Raw genomic sequence first — 22,984 nt, forward strand, 5'->3', positions numbered from 1 at the left:
GAAATGGTTTTGTTGAATTAATGAATATAATGTTGGGGTTTAATTTTTGGATGGAAGACTTGGACTTCGTCCTTTAGTTTAGTCCAACCCTTCCTTACACGTTTACACCTTCCTCACGTTTCCTCATTAATTCATTCATTCTCTTCCCACTGAACTTTAATATTTATATGGAGGCTTTTTTTAAGGGTACTTCTAGTTTACGTGCATGCCTGTTCCAGACACACATGGGGGCCACAAGGTAAAACCATACGAATGTAATTAGTTACAGTAGGCTTGACGCCTTGACGAGAAACTAAGAATGTCTTGCTTCAAACAAATTTTAAATGTTAGCTAGCTTACTATGAAGCTTCTTAGTGGCCCTCTTAATCACAATAATCAGTATATTAAGCATTGATTGTCTAATTAAAGATTGAAGGTACGTAATTAAGTTGCTGATATTAGCCAGAAATGTTCATGATTTACCTTTTGGGGTTTACTTGTTTGATTCAGTTCCTTTCTTTTAATTTATTGTAATTTGTTGTTAGTTGGCTATTAGAGTGTTTCTTATCCCCGGAGGACTTTTTTTTTTAGCTCTGGCTGTTAGTCTCCGTTCAATAAAAAAATAATATCTATATAATAAAGTTCCTTTCACTTATTTAGGAAGAAAAACGAGGTTTAATGTCATTATATATATTCTTTGAATTTTTCATTTATAATCGTAGTTTTATTGGACAATTATACATGTAGTTCACGTGTTTAACTAAACAAAAAAGTCAAGTGAGGTAATGAAAATTACAAATAGAGTCTAGAATCATGAATACGGAAATTGGGTGGGAATTTACTGTAGCTGCATCAGAACATGAATTTATAAAAAGAAAAAGGCTTCCCTATTCATTAATTAGAACATTCGTGTTTGTGTGTGTGATAAGGAAAGGCTACTATTAGAGGAGTTTCAATCCGTTAGTTATTAAAATAAATTATTATAAAAACTTCTTAGTTTCAAACTTGGAGAGCAATCAAGTGAAGAATAGCCTCCATTGAATTTAAATAAGAGGAGACAGAGACAGAAACAAGAATATAAAAAAGAAAATGACATAAGTTTTCTGAAAATCTGATTGTTGCTGAGATCGATAATTGAATATAGAATGCGTACCATATCTAATTCGTTGCCTTGGCTTCATGTAAATTTCCATCTTGTCAAACCTTTAATTAGAACAGAAAATCCTACCTGTTTCCACCCAAAAGTTTGTTCTAGGTTGACAATAACACCGTGGGAGATATCGATGGATAGACCAGCATCATAAATCCACATGAATTGCATGTTTTGATGGAATTTTTTGTTTTTTTTTTTAGTATTGGTCACAATGGGCTGATGGCAGTTTTGGGTCAGCCAATTAAAATAGGGGCTGCTATTCTCACCCTCTTTCTTTTTTTTTTGTTGCTCTTTTCAATTCTTACTTTTACAAAAATGTAGTAAGTTACCATTTCACCATCACATTTTATATTTTTCTTTCTCGTCAACATATAATAATGAAAACATATTTTTTATTGTGTACTCTGGTGTAGCCTATTTTAAAAAAATAAAGTAGTACGTGTTGGTCAAGTTGAAATAGCTTATTAGTGTTTTTTTTTCACAAATAATATCCTCCAATCAATAATCAAAGATTAATTCTTTATGAGACATAGAAATCAAGTGGATTTTGTCTCTTCCAACAAAGTTTTTTTTTTTTTATTTACATAGTTAAGAATCGAACCCTTAGCAACATGCTTAAAAAACCCAACTATCTATTATGTTAATTTGATTAATTAGAATTGGTGTCTAAATTGATGCTAATTGACTAATGTAATTTGCAGAAATGTTGTAGTGTGTATTGACATTCAAATATAGCGACCTTATTGTTGTTGTTTTCTTTTTTATGGCGATCATATTGTTATCAGGATTTTAGTTGTAAATTTAGGACATGCTTTAGTATTTATATATAAGCTCCTTTCATTGGGAAGAAAAACACAGCATAATTCACTTGATTGACCCCTAGTACTTCTCTTCAATTTTTCATAGATAAAAAAAAAAACACGGCTTAATTCTATTAAATATAATCTTTCAAATTTGTATTTACATTTTCACGTGTTTATCCAAAAAAAAAAATAGAGTTCAGTAATTTACTGTAGCTAGATCAGAGCATAAATTTATAAAAGAAAAGGCATCCCTATTAATTCGCACACTCGTTTTGTGTGTATGACAAAGAAAGGCGACTATTAGAGCAGTTTCTTTTCGTTGGTTACGCATATTAAATTAAATTATTATAGAAACTTCTTAGATTCAAACTTCTCATTTAATTTGAACTTAAATATATGATGAGACAGAGACACAAACAAAAAAGTAAAACAATATAAAAAAAAAAAAGACGTAAGTTTTCTGAAAATCTGGTTGCTACTGAGATATTCAATATAGAATACATATAGCGTATCTAATCGTGTAAATTTCCATCTGGTCAAATCTTTAGAGCAAAAGACCCTACTTTGTTTCCACCGAAAAGTTTGTTCTAATTAAAGTTGACAATAACACAGTGTGAGATTAATTTGATGGATCGGCCAGCATAAATCCACATGAATATTGTTCAAGTAAACAAATATTATAAAAGGGGTTACAAGGATATATAATCCAACCCTTCAACGTAATTAGCATGAAAGAAAGGTCGGAAATTATTAACCATGTTAGGAGCTCCACGTTAAGTAAAATAAACTAGATTTTCTTTTTATCTGCAAATCAATTTGTATGAATAAATAAATTGGTACCAGCAATACCAAATGTTAATTACAGATTTAACTGTTGTCTTGGTTAGACTTAATTTATCGGCTTTTTTTATTAAATGAGGCCAAATTTTGTTTGCTTGTTTCATTTTAGGATTGATTTTAAATTATTATAAAAGATGGGATGAGTAATAACAGGTAGCAAGACCTTTCAGTTAAAAGTTACAATATATGTTATAATTCTTTTTTTATTTTTAACTAAAGTGATAAAACTTTTTACCACTTCAATTTAACTTATTTTATTTACAATTTCAGAATTGTATATGTTTTTTTCTTCTTTTTTTTATCTTAAGACTTTGAAGTTTTTTTTTTATATTTTACGATTTTGAAGTCGTATTTTTTTATGTTTAAAGTTTATTTTAGAATTTTTTATAATGTTTTATTTTCTTATATTTTGCTTTCATTTTTATAAATAATTTTATTTTTTCATTATTAACTAAATATTTTAAATTTTACTTGTTATTAGTTTTATTTAATATGTTATATATTTTTAATACTGTTTTATTAAAAATATTTTATATAATTTTTTAATACTGTTTTATTTAATATATTTTGTGTATTTAAAATTTAGATAATTTTTTTAATAATTTTATTGAATTTGATTTGTTTTATAATTTAAATAAATAATATAAAATGCATAAATTTTAAAATACTTTAATTTAAAAATCCAAGACACTTAAATGTTTTTTTAAACATAACCATAATAGTTATCCATCCAAATAAGTAAACGATTAATATAGTTTTTACTTTTTATGTTTCTCTATAATTTGTATTGTTCATATTATATTAATATATTATGTTGTTTTTAATTTAACAATTGTTTTTATTATTAAATTATTAGATGTTTTTAACATTAAATTCCTTAATATTTAATAAATAATATTATTTCATAAATTATAAGTTAATATTAGTGACAAAATATTTTAATATTTGTTTTAAAATTTAACTATTTTGAATAAAAAAATCTTAAATAAGATTATTTTAGTTTTTATTTCATTTACAAAACAAATCAATTCAATAACATTATTAAAATAATTTCTAAATTTTAAATATGCAAAATATATTAAATAAAAAAAATATTCAAAAACTATATAAAATATTTTAAATAAAACAATATCAAAAAAATATATAACATATTAAATAAAACTATATAAAAATAATATACAAGATATTAAATAAAACTAATAATAATTAAAAATAAAAATATTTATTTAATAAATAAAATTATTTAAAATATTTTAAAAAATTGAAAGCAAAACAAAAGAAAGTTAAACTAAATAAAATATCTTAAAACAAAAAAAAACTTTAAAAAAATGATTTCAAAGTCATAAGATATATGAAAAACAATTAAACTTACTACTTCAAAGTCAAAGTTGTAAGATAAAAAAAACATACAATTTTAAAGTCGTAAATAAAAATAAATGAATTGAAGTCATAAAAAATATTACACTTCAATTAAAAAGGTAAAAAAAAAAGTTATAATGGGTATTTTGACTTCTAATTCAAAAGAATTAGAAATTATAACATATGACTTATCTTATTTTTTATAATAATTTAAAATCCACCATAAATGAAAAAAAAAAATTGCCCCATTTAGTAAAAAAGCCTAATTTATCACTACTCCTAAGCAATAAATATGGATAACCAAGGAGGCCACTGAACACAAAAAGTATCCATGTACTCACCGTGAGAACAACAGAAATAACTTTCCTAACTCTCGCTATTCCCCACTGTTCCAGCTCCCACAAATAAACTATATTTGATGTGGTATTTAAGCCTTGAGCTTCTATCATATGATGAATTAATTTTTTGGATTAAGCTCTCGTCTTATGCTTAAGTCCTATCAATTGGTGCTTTTGTTGAGAATTGAACCATGAAAAAAATTACCTACAAGTTGAATTAAGATGCAAATCAAACACTGATAAATGATTAAAGTCGTCCAAGAAAAAAGAATCACCATTAAATCATTGTCGATAAAGTAAAAATCTAATACTAAAATTCTCACATTGAATAGAATTAAATATATATATATATATATATATCAAAATATTATAAACTAAGTCAATTAGGATATACATATATATATGATCAAAATATGATATCTACTATATTATATAAAAGTAAATTTTATTCAATAAAAAATATCATGTGATAACTCCATATTCATTCAACATTAATTAAATATAGTTAATTCTATTTTAATTAGTTAATTCAAATTAGTTAAATTCAATAAAATAAAATAATAAATGCTACAATTTATTTTTGATTATATTAAAATGAAATTTAATTTATCAAATCAACCAATCCATTAACACGAGAATACATACAATTATGCTGCCAATTCATCAATCTATATATATATATATATATATATAATTTTGTTATATGGAGTGATGTCAAGTGAAAGTCTCATATTCGTTCACCAAAATAATAAATACAATCAATAAAAATTTTATTTTTATTCATTAATAACAGTTATCTTAATTATAATATATTTTTCAGTAGGATTAATAAAAATATTTTGCAATAAATTTTTTACACTAACTATTATATGAATTTAATTTTTATTTTGTTTTTTATATAAGTTTTATTTTGTGTATATTTTAGTCAACAATAATATGACAAATTATTGTATCCTTTGTAATGATTATTATAAAATAATTATACAAAATTATTTAATAACATTTTTTACTATACTAAAATTTAGACCTTGTAAATAACAATAATACAAGATTTTATTATTGATGAAAATATATCTTTCCGTTAATATTTGAAAAAAATGTAATCATGAAAAAATATTTATTTATTTATTTTAATAAAGTTGTATTTGTTATGACATTTATTCACGAAAAATATGTAATGAATTAATATAAATTAATTATGCAAATTTATTTAATCATATTTTTTTATTATACTAAAATTTAGACCTTTTAAATGAAAATTATACAAGATTTTATGATTGATGAATATTTGATTGAAATTTAATCATGAAATAAATAAATAAATATTTTAATAGAGTTTCATTTCTTATGATATTTATTCAAAAAAATATTTAATAAAAAATTTATTTTTAAAACTAATTTAATTTAAAATAGAATTAACCATAATAAAACTAAAAATGAAATTTATGTAGGTAAATGACTTAATATATTTTTTGAAATAATTCAAGTTGAAAGGAAAAATATCATGATGCAAATATATTTAAAATTAAAATTTGTAAATAATTTAATATGAAACTAATAAAATTATCAAGTATCAATTCAAATATAATTTTTTCCATCAATTCCAACCAAAATTGGATGAAAAAATTGTATATACAACATAAAAAAAAGTTAAATACATAATAACAATAATAAATACGAATGTCCAAAACAATAAATCGCGTCTGCATCCACCAGAAACATCAATGTTTGGAAAGTTTCTTTGGAGTAAATCATGGAATGGAGTTTCTTCCTTGAGTTAATCGTTACAAGGGGTCGACCGGTGTTAACTGATACTATGACTAATCAGATTTCACACCCGCATGCAGCTACAAAAAAATCCAAAGAAACAATCTATTTCTTAAATTAGTAATTTCCTAAATTATTTTAAATTTATCATTTTTGTAGTCCAAGTTAAAATTAAAAATAAAAACTTAAAAAAGCTCAAACTGTTTGACAATTTTAGTTTATAAGAGTTCTTTTTAAACTAAAAATATATTTCATTATTTCATATTGGTTAATTTAGAATGAGAAGAAGATAAAAATTAAGGTATGCAACTTATTTTCAAAGCTACTCTTGATTGGCAGACCTACATTAACGTCAGGGGTGCACTTGTAATCCCTCAATTTTTAAAATTCAGAAGGTAATAAATTTTTTCTTTATAATTCATTTAAGTAAAATCTTATATTTTTCTATTTTATTTCTTCAATGTTTATATATTTAAACTCCCAGATTTCAATTTGTATAATTTTTCCTCAGGTTTTGGGTAGACTCCGATTATCTTATTCTAATTTAAGATATTTTTCTCGTTACAACTTCTCGATCTTTTTAATTAAGGTACTAGTGTTTATGACATATCTATATATGTGACAATATTTATTTATCATATTATTAATTTTTTTTATGCTTGACACCTCATTTAATTCCAATATATGAATATTATTATGACTATATATTACGAAAATTATTACACCTATATATTTATAGTTTAGGAAACTACATCTTCTATTTTATTTTTTAAAATAACACACTGAATAACCTCCATTAATATTATGCATCCCCAAGTCTATATATATGTTTACTTACATCAAGCCTTACTTATAACTGGAAAACGTATAGAAATAATTCTCACACCCCCATATATATAAATCATAACAAATATTAATTACCAATTCATTAATATTATCTAAACTTTGAAGTACTTGTCAATTTCTGCTGCATCACGCCTTTGAAGGTTGACTTTCAAGCCATGCTTCATGTATAGAGTTAAAGCAAGCTTTGGCACAACAGGGTGGTTCTCCAGCACCTTAACACGGTAGCGGAAAATGATGCTGGCTGCAGCATATTTCATTTGATAGTATGCAAAGTCTTTGCCTAAGCACAAGCGAGGCCCTCCATTGAAGGCAGTGAATTTGTAAGCAGACTCACTCATGAAGTGTCCATTCTCTCTTAGCCACCTTTCTGGCTTGAATTCTTTGCAATCCTTGCCCCATATGCTCTCCATTCTCCCCATTGTATAAATTGAATATATCACTTTTGTCCCCTTCAATAGCACTGTTCCATCTGGGAAAGTCACATCTTCCACCACCTAAATTTAAAAATCATGATTATAACTTATTTTGAACTTCCATCAAACAATTGACAATTGCATTCAATATTGTGTGTTGCTTTCTTGTAAAAGTTAGATCTTAATATGTATTAATATTTTTTTGGTTACATTAATATCTATTAATATTGCTCATTTTCTTTTACCCGAATTAAAGATGATCATATGATTTAATTTGAACTTTTATCAAACAATTGACAACTGCATTCAATATTGTGCGTTGCTTTCTTGTAAAAGTTAGATCTTGATATGTATTAATATTCGTGTATTGATATTGTTCATTTTCTTTTACCTGAATTAAAAATGGATCATAATTTAATTTGAACTTCTATCAGACAATTGACAATTGCATTCAATGTGTGTTGCTGTATTAATATTGTCCATTTTCTTTTTTAATTGGTGTATTAATTCATTGTTCCTTTTTTAATTGGTATATTAATATTGTATGTTACACTATATAAAAAAAAATGTACAATTTATGCTAGTATGTTTTGTTTACAACCATTTGTTCTAGTATGTTGTTTCTTTGTATCTCTTTGATTTAAGCTTGTTAAATATTTGTACATATATAGATTAGAGTAACCCATCTACTCTGTTTCTTAATAATACTCCAATGAGAAGTGCTACTTTCTAGAAAGAAAGGAAAAAAAAAAACATGCATTCAATCTTGGTTCCCATCCCAAGTTGCATTTAATAACATTACCTTGAATTGTGTGATCTTCTCAACTAAATGGGTGGTGCCCGGAACATTTGACAGATGCAATTTTGCAGGTAATAATGTGTGCTACATTTCAAGACCAGATTCGTTTTGAGTTTTTGCTCGATCTACCGTTACAGTATTTATGATTCGGCTATTGGTATGACAAATATTCTATGTCTACGTTAAAAAAAATACTGTAAAAATTATAGGGCTGACTAAGATTTCGCATGTTATTAGGTAAACAAGTAGTTGACCAAAGTTAATGCTTGGCTCTCTTAACTCAAATGCATGAAATTTACTCTGAAGAAATTTAATGTGAAATCAACATAATTGGTTGCAGGGAAGGGAAACAGCAAAACGATAGTAGTTACTTATAACCAACATGCAGTGCACAGAAGAATTTAATATGAACACAAAAGCAAATAAAAAGGATTCTTCTACTCTTAGTGATCAACCCTTTCGAAGTCAATTACCAAATGGAATCATAGTGGAGCAGATCAATAAGGAATAATAAAAATAACTATAGAAAAACAAAAATTGTTAACCTCTCCCAGTAAATTAATTTATTTCCCTAGGGCCAGTAGAAGTTAAGGAACTCCAAGTGGTGGAAAGTTTTTATTAGAATTTAGATAGAATTTTATAGGTGTTTATGATGTTATTTTCAAATCAAAATTGAAGTTTTGCTACCATAATTTGCACTAACTTTTAATACATATTATCCATGTAAGACTCTAATTCTGAATAAAAACTTCAAAAACACCTATGAATTAATTGAATCTAATTAGTTTTATCCTTGCAGAAATTATAAAAAAATCTGTTATTCCCTTTCTTTTTCAGTAATTTTTTTTTAACTTTTTGTTCCTTTTAACATCAACCTTTATTAAGAGTGTTGATGTTAACTAACAAAAGCAATTTAAAAAGTAGAAAAGTTGAACAGTAGTTACCTCCTTGTGATCCACAGGAACAGAAGGATATAACCTGAGAGCTTCTGAAAGGGCAGCATGCAAATAATCCATCTTCTTTATCTCCTCAGGCCTAAATGCCAAACAACTCCCAACAACAACCTCTTCCTTCTTTAACCCTTCCCTTTGACTAAGCACCACCCTACAAATCTCAGCCAAAATCTTCTCCTCCACTTGAGGATTCATATGCAAAAGCCAGAAAAACCAACTCAAAGCCACAGAAGAAGTGTCCCTCCCAGCCAAAATGAAGTTGACACAAATGTCCCTCAAAAATTTATCTGAATAAGCCATTCCATTCTCATCCTTAAGCCTCATGAACACAGTCAACAAATCAGACTTGTCATGCTGCAAAGCAAGTTCCTTTTTCCTTGTCATAATAACACTCTCAGCAAACTCATCAACCTTCTCTATTGACTCCTTCAACCTCTTTTCCACACCAACATTGAGATGCCTCATGAACTTCCACATCCACACCGGGGTGATGAACCTCCTCATTGAGGTTTCAGTTGCATCCTCAAAAGCTGTGGCGAATGGAATATCTGGCAAGTGGGGCTGTGAGCAACCAGGGTCAACGCCAAAAGCTATCATGCACACGTTGTCGAAAGTGAGCCTTAGTAGAACATCCTGAAGGTCTATGACACGTGATTTGTTCACACATGACTCTAGCAAGGGTAAGAGTCTTTTGTGGACGAGCTCCAAAAGTGACTCTGCGGTTAGGTTTCTGAACATTGTGGAGTGGAACTCCAGGCTCACCGTCTTCCTTTGCCGCTGCCATGCCTCCTTGTCTGCGTTGAATATGCCGTTTCCCAGCAGGTCACGAAGTGTGTACCTTGTCGTCCAAAAATGGACCAATTTTGTGGGTCAAATTCGTAACATGCTTCATTAATTGGATTTCTAAAACGACAACTAATTCGGAATATATATATATATATATATATATATATATATATATATATTTAAAACATCACATAAAGTGGAGGAATGAGAGGACTATATTTGATAGAAACTACATACTACTTTGATTAATTCATCACGCATTTTGAGTGCCAAATTCGTAATTTGCTTTGTTGGTTTTCTAAAAGGACAACTAATTTAGAACATTTTTTTTCCTCCTAACTAAAACGCTATATAAAGTGGAACAAAAAGGAAGTATATTTGAGCAAAACTTACATACAACTTAAAAGTGAAGTTTTTATGACGTATTACCAAGATGTAAGTCTAATTCTGATCAGAGAACAGTATGAACAGCACATAAGAAACTGTATCGTCAAGAGTTGTGTCTTATATTTTCTTAAGAGTGTTGTTGTTGTTTGGTTTCAAACATACCTGAAGAATCTTCCCTTGGGGAAGGAGGAGAACTTGGTTTTGAGGAGGTATTCGAGATTGCGAGGGTCGGAGGTGAGGACACAGTCGAGGCTAGCGAACCACGGGCCTTGGAATGTGAAGGTTCCATTTTGGCGGATGAGGACTTCACTGAGCCATTCATACAAGTTGGTTGTGATTCCATAGAGAAGGGAAGGGAGCATTCCAAGGATTGGCCAAATGGGTAGGCCATGGTGCCTCTTAGAACGCCAAGCTCTAAGGGCTATGAACATTGCGGTTGCAATGGTGAGTTCAAAGATGTGGACGTGTTGCAAGAGGAAAAAAATGAGGGAGAAAAAGTTCATGTTGGTGGTGGTGATGTTGTTGGTGGCTAATTTGGTCACAATGAAGGAATGATTGTTGGAGATGTTGTGATGCATGAGGGCTAAGTAGTGGTGAAATTTATGAGTGTCTTGATCACGTTTGTTATGGGGGGAAAGTGCTTTGGTTTTACCAATTAAGCGGTCTTGATATACTTGGTAATAAGGTGAAGAATATGTTTTGTGGCCAATTGGTTGTTTTTGTTGTTGCAGTCACTGAAATTTCTTGCTTGTGTTGTGTTGTGGTTGTGGTGTGGTGTCTTTTAGTTTGAAGGGGGATTCACTCACTTTGGGAACATATATGGATGCTTTCTCTCTTCTATTGAATTTATGTATATCTTTCTCTTCTTATATACTACACAAACTTTAGTATGGTGCAACTTATTTAATTTTTTATGAAGAAATAAATATAATAGACTCTGAATTTTCATATAATATATAGTTATCTATCATGTGAGCGTCCAACATGAAAGGACATTCAATCCATTTTCATATATTTATTAATTACATGCAATACACAACTTATAATAATATTGTTAAATATTCCATTCATTAATTTGAATATATTTTGCAAATGAATTTTATGTTAATCAATATAATAAAATAAATTATTATTATAAAAAATCATTATTAAAAAATTCATCTTGAAAATATAAACCAGAAAATGTTATTTTCATTATTGTTTAGAAGAAAAGAATATATTTATAAGTATATTTTAAAATTTTAAAAAATGAATTGATTTATTATAATGCATATAAATTAAAAGTGTATAATAATTTATTTATTAATTTATATTTATTATTATTAGTATAAATTATTCTAAATTGAAATGTGCATTAAAAATATTATTTATTTTAATTAATATATTTCATAGAATATTTAAAAGTAACAAGATATTAATATAGATTTTAAACTTACGTGTTAACAATTTAATTTAATCATTCTTTACTCGTTGCACTTTATAATGAAGTACTTAATGAATTGCTTCAATATAATTACCAATGATATATTTTATGTTAATCATACAATCTCACAAAAAGGTTGATAATTTTTATGATTGATTTGAATAAAAAAATATTATACTAGAAATATTACCTACAATATATTTAATAAAATATAAATTAGTAAAAACTACTTTTTAAATTATATTTTTATATTTATATAAAACCAGTGCCATACAAGTGTATTAGAGCTAGTATGCTTGTGAAAATAGAATAATTGCTGTACATCATTGTCTTATTAATTTTGAGTGTAAAATTAGGATATATGATTAAGGAGGATGAAAGGTCACAGCAGCTGATTACCTAAGTTAGAACAAATATTATTTATTTTAATTATTATATTTCATAGAATATTTAAAAGTAACAAAATATTAATAAAAAAGATTGTATATTTCAAACTATATTTTTATATTTATATAAACCAGTGCTACTCAAGTGTATTAGTCTATTAGAGCTAGTACGCTTGTGAAAATAGAATAATTATGGTACGTTATTGCCTTAAAATAATTTAATTTTTTAAAATTATAATTTCAAATTTTAATTTTCTAAGTTTAAATTTTAATATGTATGATGAGTTTGACTTTGGAGATAATACTATTTAAGTATCATCTATGATCCCTTTCTTATATTTTGAAAAATTGTTTTATTTTATTTTAGGAATTTTATTATTATGAAAATAAAATGATATTCTCTTTTTTATATAAATACCATATTTCTCTTTTTATAGTTTCATTGTGGAGATAATTGCACCTTTTTTTAATAAATAAAAATATCCAACTATCACGTATTTTTATTTCTAACATGTGTTTGTATAATTCATAATTGATCTTTTTAAAAGCTATAAATGATTGTATCTGCAATCAAAACACTTTATTAACATTTGATTTATAATGATTTGATTATAATTAATTTTAGAATTAAAAGTTATTTATTAAACTTTGTTAATGATTTAACTTATCTACAATATAAATAATTAATAGGGCATTTTCCTAAAAGAAATTTATTGGTGTACGTAGCATGTGATTATATATTGTAAACTCATGAAGGTTTTTGGTGCCAGATGAAATTATTGACACTTGTAAACTTGAATCTTTTTAGAAAAAAAAATATTTAGTTTGTCTTCTGTAAAACATATTTTTTTTTTTTCTATTTCGTGTTCCTTTAGTTACAACAGCGCTAAGATATTGGGAAATAAAGTTATCCTTGACTTGAATATCAAAACAATGACATATAGAATTGCCATTTTTAAAAGTTATTGGTTTGAGTGTGAAATAGGACTTGTAACTGGGATGAGTAATGACACCTTTTATGGTGCGATTAAGGAGGATAAGAGGTGACAGCATCTGATTACCTAAGTATAGGAACAAATATGTACAGTTTTAATGCTCTACGTTTCCATATCATTAATATGAATATTTCCATAACTAACCGGTGGGTCTCTTTAATTGAATACTATTGTCCACATCACGTTTTTAATTCGTTACCTTAATTATCATTCGCCAGCACGTGGGAATTTATCAAAAAGTAGAACTTGTGCTGTTCTTGGTTTATATATTACAACAATTGCCAAACGCCTACAGAGGTATAACAAGATTTTACATTTTATTTTATTATTAACCCTAATTGTCGATCATTTGAGACTAACAAACAACCATAATTGTTGTATATGCTAGTTGTCATTTAAGGTTAACAAACAACTGAATAATTGTATATTTTATTTTTCTTCTGCTACTTGTGAAAAAGAAATCTTGTTTGTCTAGTGTCTACCCTCTCTTATGAAATAATTACTATAAAAAAAATAAAACAAATTAGATAATAAATATTTTAATCTTAATGTACAATACATTATCGTTAACCACTTTGCAATTTGGTTTAACGTACTTCACACTATAAATTAAAAAATGTGTTTATAAAAAGTATAATTGCAATGATTATTTTAAACAGACTATATGAAAAGTTAAGCATCAGATGAGAAATTAACTAGAAACAGAAAATGGTGATTTTTGATAGGGTTTCTACTGCTACTACTACTAATAGTATATATTTTGTTTTTGACTGAAAATTAATAGCATATATAAAAACATTCTAAATATTAACAGTTTCTAAAACTTGGTTTTACGAAAGTAACATGCCTTTTTTTTTTATCAATAAAGTAACATGCCTTTGACGAGCTTTTCTTTTTATTATGACATTTCTTTAATTATCTATCATACAACACATGTCTTGCAATTATTTTTTCCTTTCTAAAGATATGACGCTTGTAGCAGGCAACGTATAGCTGTATACATGAACATTAACTCTTATTGCCGATTCAAATAAAGATGCAATACATTAACTCTTTTTTTTCGATTACAACATTACACTCTTATGATCGCGTGTCGGTTTTCAAAACCACAAGCATCTTGCACCAGTGTGCATGCTGAGAACCATCGTAGCTTCTCTATACCTTGAAGGAAATAAACAAAGATAATGTTTCTCTTTTATTTAATATAATAATTAGAAAAAAAAACTCAAAGCAAATTAAATAATGAATTCAATCTATAAATTTTTTTAATATCTGAAAACTACATCATCGTTAGAAAAAAAATTGATCACTTTTGCAATTTGCTTTAACTACTCCACACTTAAAAAGAATTGCGTTTAGAAACAGTATAATTGCAATTATTATTTTAAATAGACTATATAAAAAGTTTCCTGTAAAAAAAAAAAAAAAAAAAAAACTATATGAAAAGTTAAGAGTCAATTGAGACCTTAACTAGAAATGGTTATTTCCGGGTTTCTGCAGCAACAGTAGCATAACAACCATAAAAACATTTCCTTCAAAAAAAAAAACCCCATAAAAACATACTAAACATTAACAGTGCTGTAAAACTTGGTTTTACGAAAGTAACATGCCTTTCACAATATCTTTTCTTTTTATTATGACATTTCTTCAAAGTTAAAATTCTTTTTATTATGACATTTATAAAATTCTAAAATCAACCTAATATATAAAACTATTAATCTTTTGAATGGTTTATTATATCAGTTTTACTTAACAGACTGTAGGCTTTGTTATATATTGGATGTGGGCTTTTTTTCTGGTATTTGCACTTCATAGTTATTTCCATTTTATTTTATTAATTATTCAGTGCTGGAGTTCTAAAATAACAAATTATGAGCCAACAAATTGCAATTGACTTACGGTTATATGCTTTTGCTTGCTACAGGGGTAAAAGACAAAAAAAATCATCATAAAAGACTTAATTAAAGTCATGAACTTTTGTAAAATAGATTAGTTTATTATGTTTCGATCGGTTCTTTGTTCATATTTTTATATATAAATGTATTTTTGTATTATATAGTTTAATACCGGAGAAATTTAACGTTGTTTTCAATGAAATTTAGAAAAAAAAATTAAGAAAAAAATAAGATATATATATATATATATATATATATATATATATATATATATATATATATATATATATATACACACACACATGAGGTTTGTTAACCTGTACTCACTCAAAAATTAGAAGTTTTATGTTAGCATCTAGTATTTTTTTTATTACAAAAAGACCATTTTTCCTTTATTTAAACCAATATAAATAAAAGGGTAAGTATGTAATTCTGTTTTAAAAATAAAATTAATAGAAAATGTTTTCTTTGTCTCTCACACGACAACCCAAATTCCCCTCTCTTTCCATAAGATGAGTCTGTATAATCCATGGTCTGTTCCCCCGTTGTTAATACTCTCGGTAGGCAAATGATAAATAAGGATCTCAAAGACACATTCTAATAAAAAATAACATATCTCAAAGTTACTAAAGGCTTACTAAAGGATATTGACTTTAGTTATGTGCTCCTCTCTCTGCACAAGATGCTATCGTCGAAATCAAGTTTCCCCTACCAGGCGCAACAATAGGAAGAAGGAAATGTTAATGGGAAAGAGAAAAGGGAATTTAGGCTGCCAGGACAAAGGGTTCAAGGGAGAGAGAAAAAAAAAGATTTTCGATTAATTTTTTTAAAAAACAGAATTAGATAGGTATCCTTTCAATTATATTACTTTAGAAAAAAAATTTGGGATCTACTTAGAAAATTTTCTAAATCTGAATCTCCTTTCAATTATCCTTGTGAGCAGCCAATTTTATTTAATTTTTTAGTGAGTCTATGTTAATAAATCCATATATATATATATATATATATATATATATATATATATATTAATTATGGCTTCATCCCTCCTCACTTATCTATTTTCCTCCATGGCAAGTTCACATTGTTGAAATTTTGTGTTTGAATAATTAACATAGTTATAATAATTATTTATTATTATTGGATTCATTTATTATGTAGTCAAATTAAATGAACTCATTATACTACTATATAAAGTGATATGAACTTAAATAGATTGAAGTCAATGTTGACCCATTAAAAGATAAATGGAAAAATATAAGATTTGAGTATGAGAATATCTGAATTAAAAAGGAAAAGTTAGAAATAAAATAAAGATTTGATTTAGAGGAGATTCAAATTTAGAAAATTTTGGAATCAAAGTTTCATATCACGACTCTTGTTTACTTAATATATCAATTTAAAGTTCTTTCTAATTCTTTTCTAATGGGATGTTAATCTAACATGGTCTTCATTCTCTTTCGAGAAACGGTGATGTGGTTAATTGAATTAGTTTTTATTGTCATGGTATTATGTTTAATTAAGTCCTTTATGCTTTTTACTAATTTGTGTTATGAGTTCAGGATTAATTCTATTGTTGTGAATTAAAATCTAAGTTTCCCCCCTATGGTTCCAAGCCTTGGTTTAACTTTCAATTCATCCCTAAGCATCTAAAATAATGCAAATGGTGATCAGGCATGTAACATGTATAAATTACAATAAGAGAAGAGTAAGAAGATCAAATTAAAAAAAACCCCAAAAAAATTAAATTTAACATTAACAATTGTCAAGACTATATCCTAATCTCATAACAAAGTGGACTACTCACACATAGTCATGAGCAATCCAAATAAAACATAAAAGAGAAGGAAGGAGTACCGATCGGAGAAGAAAAAACCTAAGAAAACTCCAAAGCTCTCCTAAATCGTCAATACTAAAACTCAAATTTTTTTAGAAATTTTCTAAATTGTTTAAAGATATGGGCTAAAATCTGTTTAGAACCCAAATACAATTAAAACGTAAAAAATGAAAATAAAAACACAAGTTTATTAACACACTTGTGCCAATGGATGGTATGCCTGTGCCAGATGTGACAATAGCTTGGTCAAAGGGTAAGGGACTTGGCACACCTCTGCTAGATGCATTAGCCTAAAATTGCTCTATTTTCCTTCCAAAAAGGTCCTCAAAGGTTAGGTCTGATCATGAAAGTCCAACATGCACTAGAAAAGTTCTATTTAGCACCAAAGATCAAGTCAACATGACTTCTGTACACATGAAAACACCCATGCCATAACAAGTTCGACAAAAAGAATAAAATGCGATTCAATGAACAGAAAGACCTAAACCTCCAATAATACAAATAATCCTAACTAAAATGCTTCATAATATATACGAGGAAAAGCAACTTGCAGCATCCTTGATTTTGAATTTCATAATTCTGCATATATGTTAAGAATTCTCTTATAATATATACGAGGAAGGACAGAGGAAATTAGAAACTACACACCTCCCATACCTGAACACGAATCTGAAAAGGAAGTGGAAGAATTGTGCAGGTGTCACAGGCCTAGGATATGAAAGAATTGTGAATGTGATATTAAACAGAGACTTGTGTATGTTTGCTTGCAAAGAAATTTACCGAAACGAATGAAAGGTTCTATTTACTGGAATTCAGCACAATGTATATGGGATATTTCAATTGAGAAAATTTTAAAACGGAGAAATGAAAACAATTAATTTTAATCATCAAATTATAATTATAAATAATAAATTATTAAGATTAAAATTCCAATTTTAATAAACCTCATGTCTCTCTCTTCCGTCTTATGTTCTCTCCTTGTTTTTTTCCTCATCTTTTTCATAATCATGTACATGCATTGAACCCTTCTGGAATTATGTTGGCATAATTTTGGAAAGTTCTTTTTTCAGAAGTATAAAAAAAATTAATGTATTCTAATTTTTTTTTTCTAAAATAAAGTCACGTTTAATTTTAATAAAATATCTCTGTTAATATAAAATCTAAGTAATTCACAGTTAACATGGATCTAAACCTGCTCATTATACATATTACAACTTACTATGGCAACTATGAAACAACTTATTACAAACACAAAATTCTCAGCTCTTGGGGAATGCCCTCGGTGCCGAGGAACATGTACCAAGGTGTACCTCTTTTTCGTTCTCTGCGCCTTCTTCCCTGCACTAGAATCGTCTATGGTGGTGTTGGGTGGTTGGGTGGAGGGTAGTTTTGTGTGATTGGGTATTTTTGGAGGTACAGGAAGTAATTGGTTTGATGTAGGCCGTAGACCAAGCCCAATTATGAAAGCCCAACTCATGCACACACTATTGGTCCCTCTATGTCTGTATACGATGATCTCGCTGCGGCGTCACTCTACCCTTCCAAGGTTCGATTTTCACTTTCACTCTTTTATGTGTCATTCCCTACTCTTATGATTATCAACAGTGTTATTTTTCTTATAATGCATACACGAGCTTTGAATTTAGTGACAGAATTGAAAATTTTGTGTTTTCATTGTCAAAATTTGTGTTCTGTATTTTTTTCTTATGTTGGAAATGGTTTGCATAATGATTGCTTAGTTTCCTGTTTCAAAGTTTTTGATTCATAATGATTGCTTCCTCTCTCTCTCATGAATTGTTATCCTATTTGTAGTTATGAATGGATAAGTTTTCTCAATCTCTTCCTTGGTTATAACTATGTGATTTGTGTAGCTTATTCAATTTACTTCTGGTATTACAATTTCAGTACTTGTGTTGAGCCATTTCTTTTCTTTGGCAGAACATTTCCAGCCTAAAAACACTCCATTTTGCATCGAAAGCGCATTTTATTGTGAATAGTTCCGTCTCTTTCATCCAGTTATTGATGGCTCTTTTGTTCCAGAAATTTCAAGAGGTATATCCTTATCTTATTACACAATCATTTTGACTGTCTGCCATTGATTTAATTTTCTTTATAGGGAAATTCTTTCTCTTACCTTTTGTTGAGATTATGCCAGAATGTGTAAATTATTGTTTATTTATGAAACAACACAAAAAAAAAATGGAGAAAAGATGGACAAATAAATAAATAAGATGGCTTTGTCTCAAATGACCTCATGAAGGACTACACTGTCTAGAACGAGTGACCAGAACTCATTTAGAGCATAATATTCTTTGCCTAGTGGCCTGTAGAGAATAATCCATTGCACTAGAATACACTCAAGTTATGATGAAATTTTTCACTCCCCTAGAAAGCATGAAGTACAACTGTAGAAGAAAAGTTCAATTCTTTTTATTATTTATCTTTTGTAATTTCCTCCATATTTGTATTGTTTCATTATTTCATATCCGTTTACTAAATTACTAGAACTGTTATGTCAAGGTTCATATGAATTTTGATAAAATCAATGTTCTAAAGGGACTCCATACTCGATGGAAGTGTGATATATTAATTCTTGTGGGGATTAGTCTTTTATGAATTCTTCACAGTTTTGTGCTATGCTAAGCTGTAGTTTGCAGTTACCTGTTGTGAATCATGTGAAACTTATCACAATAATGAATAACCAATCTTGGTCTGAATTTGTTTTCAGGCTGTGAAAACCCTGGCAAAGCGCCCTTCTTTCACTAAGGATCCTAGACAACTACAATTTGAAGCTGACATTAACCGCTTGTTCCTATATTTGAGGTCAGTGGCAGTGCACTGTTCTTTTAGATTTTAAGTAAATTTGAACTTTAAGATATTAGGTCTTTGATGTTTAGACAGATAAATTGTTGTTATGCTTTTGGGGGTTCACATTATTTTAATGCATGTGATTTCAATTTTGTTGTGTATTTGATGCTTTTCCTTCTTAACGTTCCGAAATATTTTGCTCATGCAAAGACTTAAATATCCAGCTATAATCATCTAGGGAAGAATGCTGATGAAGCACATGCTGAAGAGATTATTGAAATGGCTAGTAAAGCCTCATTTGCTGATCAACAAATGCAAGTACAAGAAAATGTTCATTCACAAATTAAAACATTTTGCACTTTCATGGATGAAATTCTACTTCCAAATGAAAAGATGGTAAATGAACATCAACTGCAAAACACCGTGCCTCGCCGAAGTGGGCTTGGTTTTGCTGTGGGTAGTAGGAATGATCCTGCCTATAATAATCTTGGTGAGTTTGACCCCCTTTCTTTCTGTTGCCTTATGCAATCTTGGTGAGTCTTAGGAATAGAAATTAACAGCCAGGTTCAATGTGCCTGTTTGAATTGATATATTTGACACTTCAAGACTCAACATGTCATCAAATTTCCATGTCTTCCTTTAGGGTGGGTTTGGTTATGAAGAAATAGGTGAGAAAAGAAGGGAAATTTTCAAAAAAATGAGTTCCGCACCTCCACCACACTACTTTAATTCAAATATTTCTTCCCAATTCCATTCCAATCTACCAAAACAACCCTTAGAGTTTAGATAGACAAGGATACAGAAAATAACCTATTTTAGTAACAATTTAACTTTAGTTATTCATTTATAATTTCATATTTTTGCAATATTTTCTACTTTTTGCTTGTTCACTGTAGCCACTTGCTTTTGGAGCAGCTTCCCCCAAGACAAGACCATTAAGCCAAGCTGTAGTTTCTCAAAATTTAAAAGATCAACTTGGCTACACAGTTAATGTCACACCTTCTCAAATACCTCACAAGGATGCTGGCCAGGGTCTTTTTTTAGATGGCACAGTAGATGTTGGTGCTGTAGTGGCCTTTTATCCAGGCATAGTCTACTCTCCAGCTTATTACCGTTACATTCCAGGGTACCCAAAGGTTGATACACTGAACCCCTATTTGATTACAAGATATGATGGAAATGTCATCAATGCTCAACCTTGGGGTTCTGGAGGTGACAACCGAGAACTGTGGAATGGTAGAAAAACCGGAGAAATCAAGCCTGATGTAAAAGGAGCTGAGCCTGAGAAAGGTTCAGAAAGGTTCTGGAAACTGCTGAGTAAGCCTTTGGAAGGCTACCAAGGAGGTAACAATGAAGTGATTGAGCGTAGAAACCCATTAGCCTTAGCTCATTTTGCCAATCACCCTCCAAAAGGGGTGCAACCAAATGTCATGATTTGCCCTTATGACTTTCCATTGACCGAAAGCAACATGAGAGTCTACATTCCAAATGTGTTGTTTGGAAACGCAGAAGTAAATATGAGGAGATTTGGCAGCTTTTGGTTCAAGTCTGGTGGAGGGTCAAGAAATAGTGGATCAAATGTTCCAACACTAAAAACTCTTGTTTTGATTGCTACTAGGCCTCTCCAAGATGAGGAACTCTTCCTGAACTACAGGCTGAGCAATACTAAGCGCAGGCCGGAATGGTATAATCCGGTGGATGAAGAAGAGGATAGGAGAAGATGGAGCTAGCCAGTCGAGAATTCCCTTGTTTTTGTCTCATAGAAAGTTGTATTTGTGATCCTTATTTGGATGTTATTTTTGTTGACATACCAAGGATGATAAATTTTTTGTGGGATTGATTTTGTTGGTATGTTTTTAGAGGTCAAAATCCAACTCAAGGTGATGTACCGAAAATCCTAGTTCTATTAAACTAAATAATGATTAATGACAGTATCACCCTCAAAGTTTGTTGTTGTGGTTTCTTTTTATCTCACTTGTGTGGCATATTACATCAACAACGAACCTTGACATAGTTATTTTATATCTTTCTCTCCACTTCATCTAGTTTGTCAAAAATAAAATGAAGTGGGAAAGTCAACAGGATATGGGAAAAAATGGATGTACATTGAACATTTCCTTTTTTTCAAACTGAATATAGGCGACTTTGTTTAAATTTTAAAATAAATGTTTTTTAATAAATAGATACTTAGGTGAGTTTGTTTAAGCTTACTTTTCTTTAAAAAAAAGTATTTATTTTAATAAAATAAACATTTTTATGTTTTTTATGTGTTTGTCTAAATTATTTTTTAAAATAAGTAATTTTTAGATTTGTTTTTTTAAGAAAAACAGAAAAAAATTATTTTAAATAAAAGCAGTTTAGATAAATACGTCATAAAATCATAAAATTAAATATTTTATTTAAAAAAACGCTTATATTCTTGTTGAGTTTAAGTTTTTGCATTTTTATTGGTTTTTTGTGGTCCATTGAGTTGGGTAAGTTTTCTGTTTACTTGCTTGAATTAAAAAAAAAAAAACCAAAACTTGGCTCATGCGGTCTTCTGTTAAATGGCCCAATCTATAAACAAATGAACTATTTTTTTTTAAATTTAATTATTCATTTAATTTTTATAGTTTTCAAATTTATTTTTTTTAGTTTCTATAGTTAATAAATAATTTTTTTAGACCCTGAATCTTATATTTTAATTCTCGTGAGATCGTTAAATATTTTTAACTTTGTTAGTTAAAAAATTTAACGGCGGAAAATTTTTGAGAATTAAAATGTAAATTTCAAAAATTAAAAATGTACTTATTAAATTTTAGAAACTAAAAAATCTACTTAAAGGACTAAAAGAAATAAGTTTAAAAAGTATTGAAATTAAATGAGTAATTAAACTTATTATTATTATTATTATTATTATAACTCTATCGTTTTTATTTTCGTTTTTAAATGTTTTATATAAAAGAACCACGATGGCTGCATGCCTCCATGCCAAAACTATTAGATTTGATTGGCGGATATGATATGATGTAAGAGTTAGATAAGAGTAGCATAGGATAAAAATATTATAAGTTGATGTGCACAAGTTAATCTCTAACAAGTTTATATTTGATATCATATTTTATTTGTGAGGTGGATGATATAATATTATGTGTTTATGTGACAATATTTCCGTTTTTATCCAAATTGCATACTTTTAAAAATAATTATAATATTTTTTTTAATTTTTTAATAGATTATT

The 22,984-nt window shown here is 28.2% G+C and overlaps 1 protein-coding gene and 1 pseudogene across 2 annotated transcripts; one reads left to right on the forward strand and one right to left on the reverse strand.

Annotated features, from left to right (window-relative positions):
- Nucleotides 1-6,971: 6,971 nt before the first annotated feature.
- Nucleotides 6,972-11,275, reverse strand: LOC114366895 (cytochrome P450 86B1-like). Its single transcript, XM_028323922.1, has 3 exons — nt 10,586-11,275; nt 9,242-10,088; nt 6,972-7,579 (listed from the first exon to the last, which is right to left on the reverse strand). The coding sequence occupies exons 1-3, from the start codon at nt 10,999-11,001 to the stop codon at nt 7,178-7,180; spliced, it is 1,665 nt and encodes a 554-aa protein (XP_028179723.1). The 5' UTR covers nt 11,002-11,275; the 3' UTR covers nt 6,972-7,177.
- Nucleotides 11,276-18,368: 7,093 nt separating this feature from the next.
- LOC114425370 lies at nt 18,369-21,731 on the forward strand (annotated as a pseudogene). The gene is made up of 5 exons (XR_003669219.1): nt 18,369-18,502; nt 18,895-19,008; nt 19,685-19,779; nt 19,989-20,254; nt 20,680-21,731. The product of XR_003669219.1 is annotated as an uncharacterized LOC114425370 (transcript).
- The last annotated feature ends 1,253 nt before the right edge of the window (nt 21,732-22,984 follow it).

The sequence above is a fragment of the Glycine soja genome, chromosome 9, assembly GCF_004193775.1.
Source record: "Glycine soja cultivar W05 chromosome 9, ASM419377v2, whole genome shotgun sequence".
Lineage (NCBI taxonomy): Eukaryota > Viridiplantae > Streptophyta > Magnoliopsida > Fabales > Fabaceae > Glycine > Glycine soja.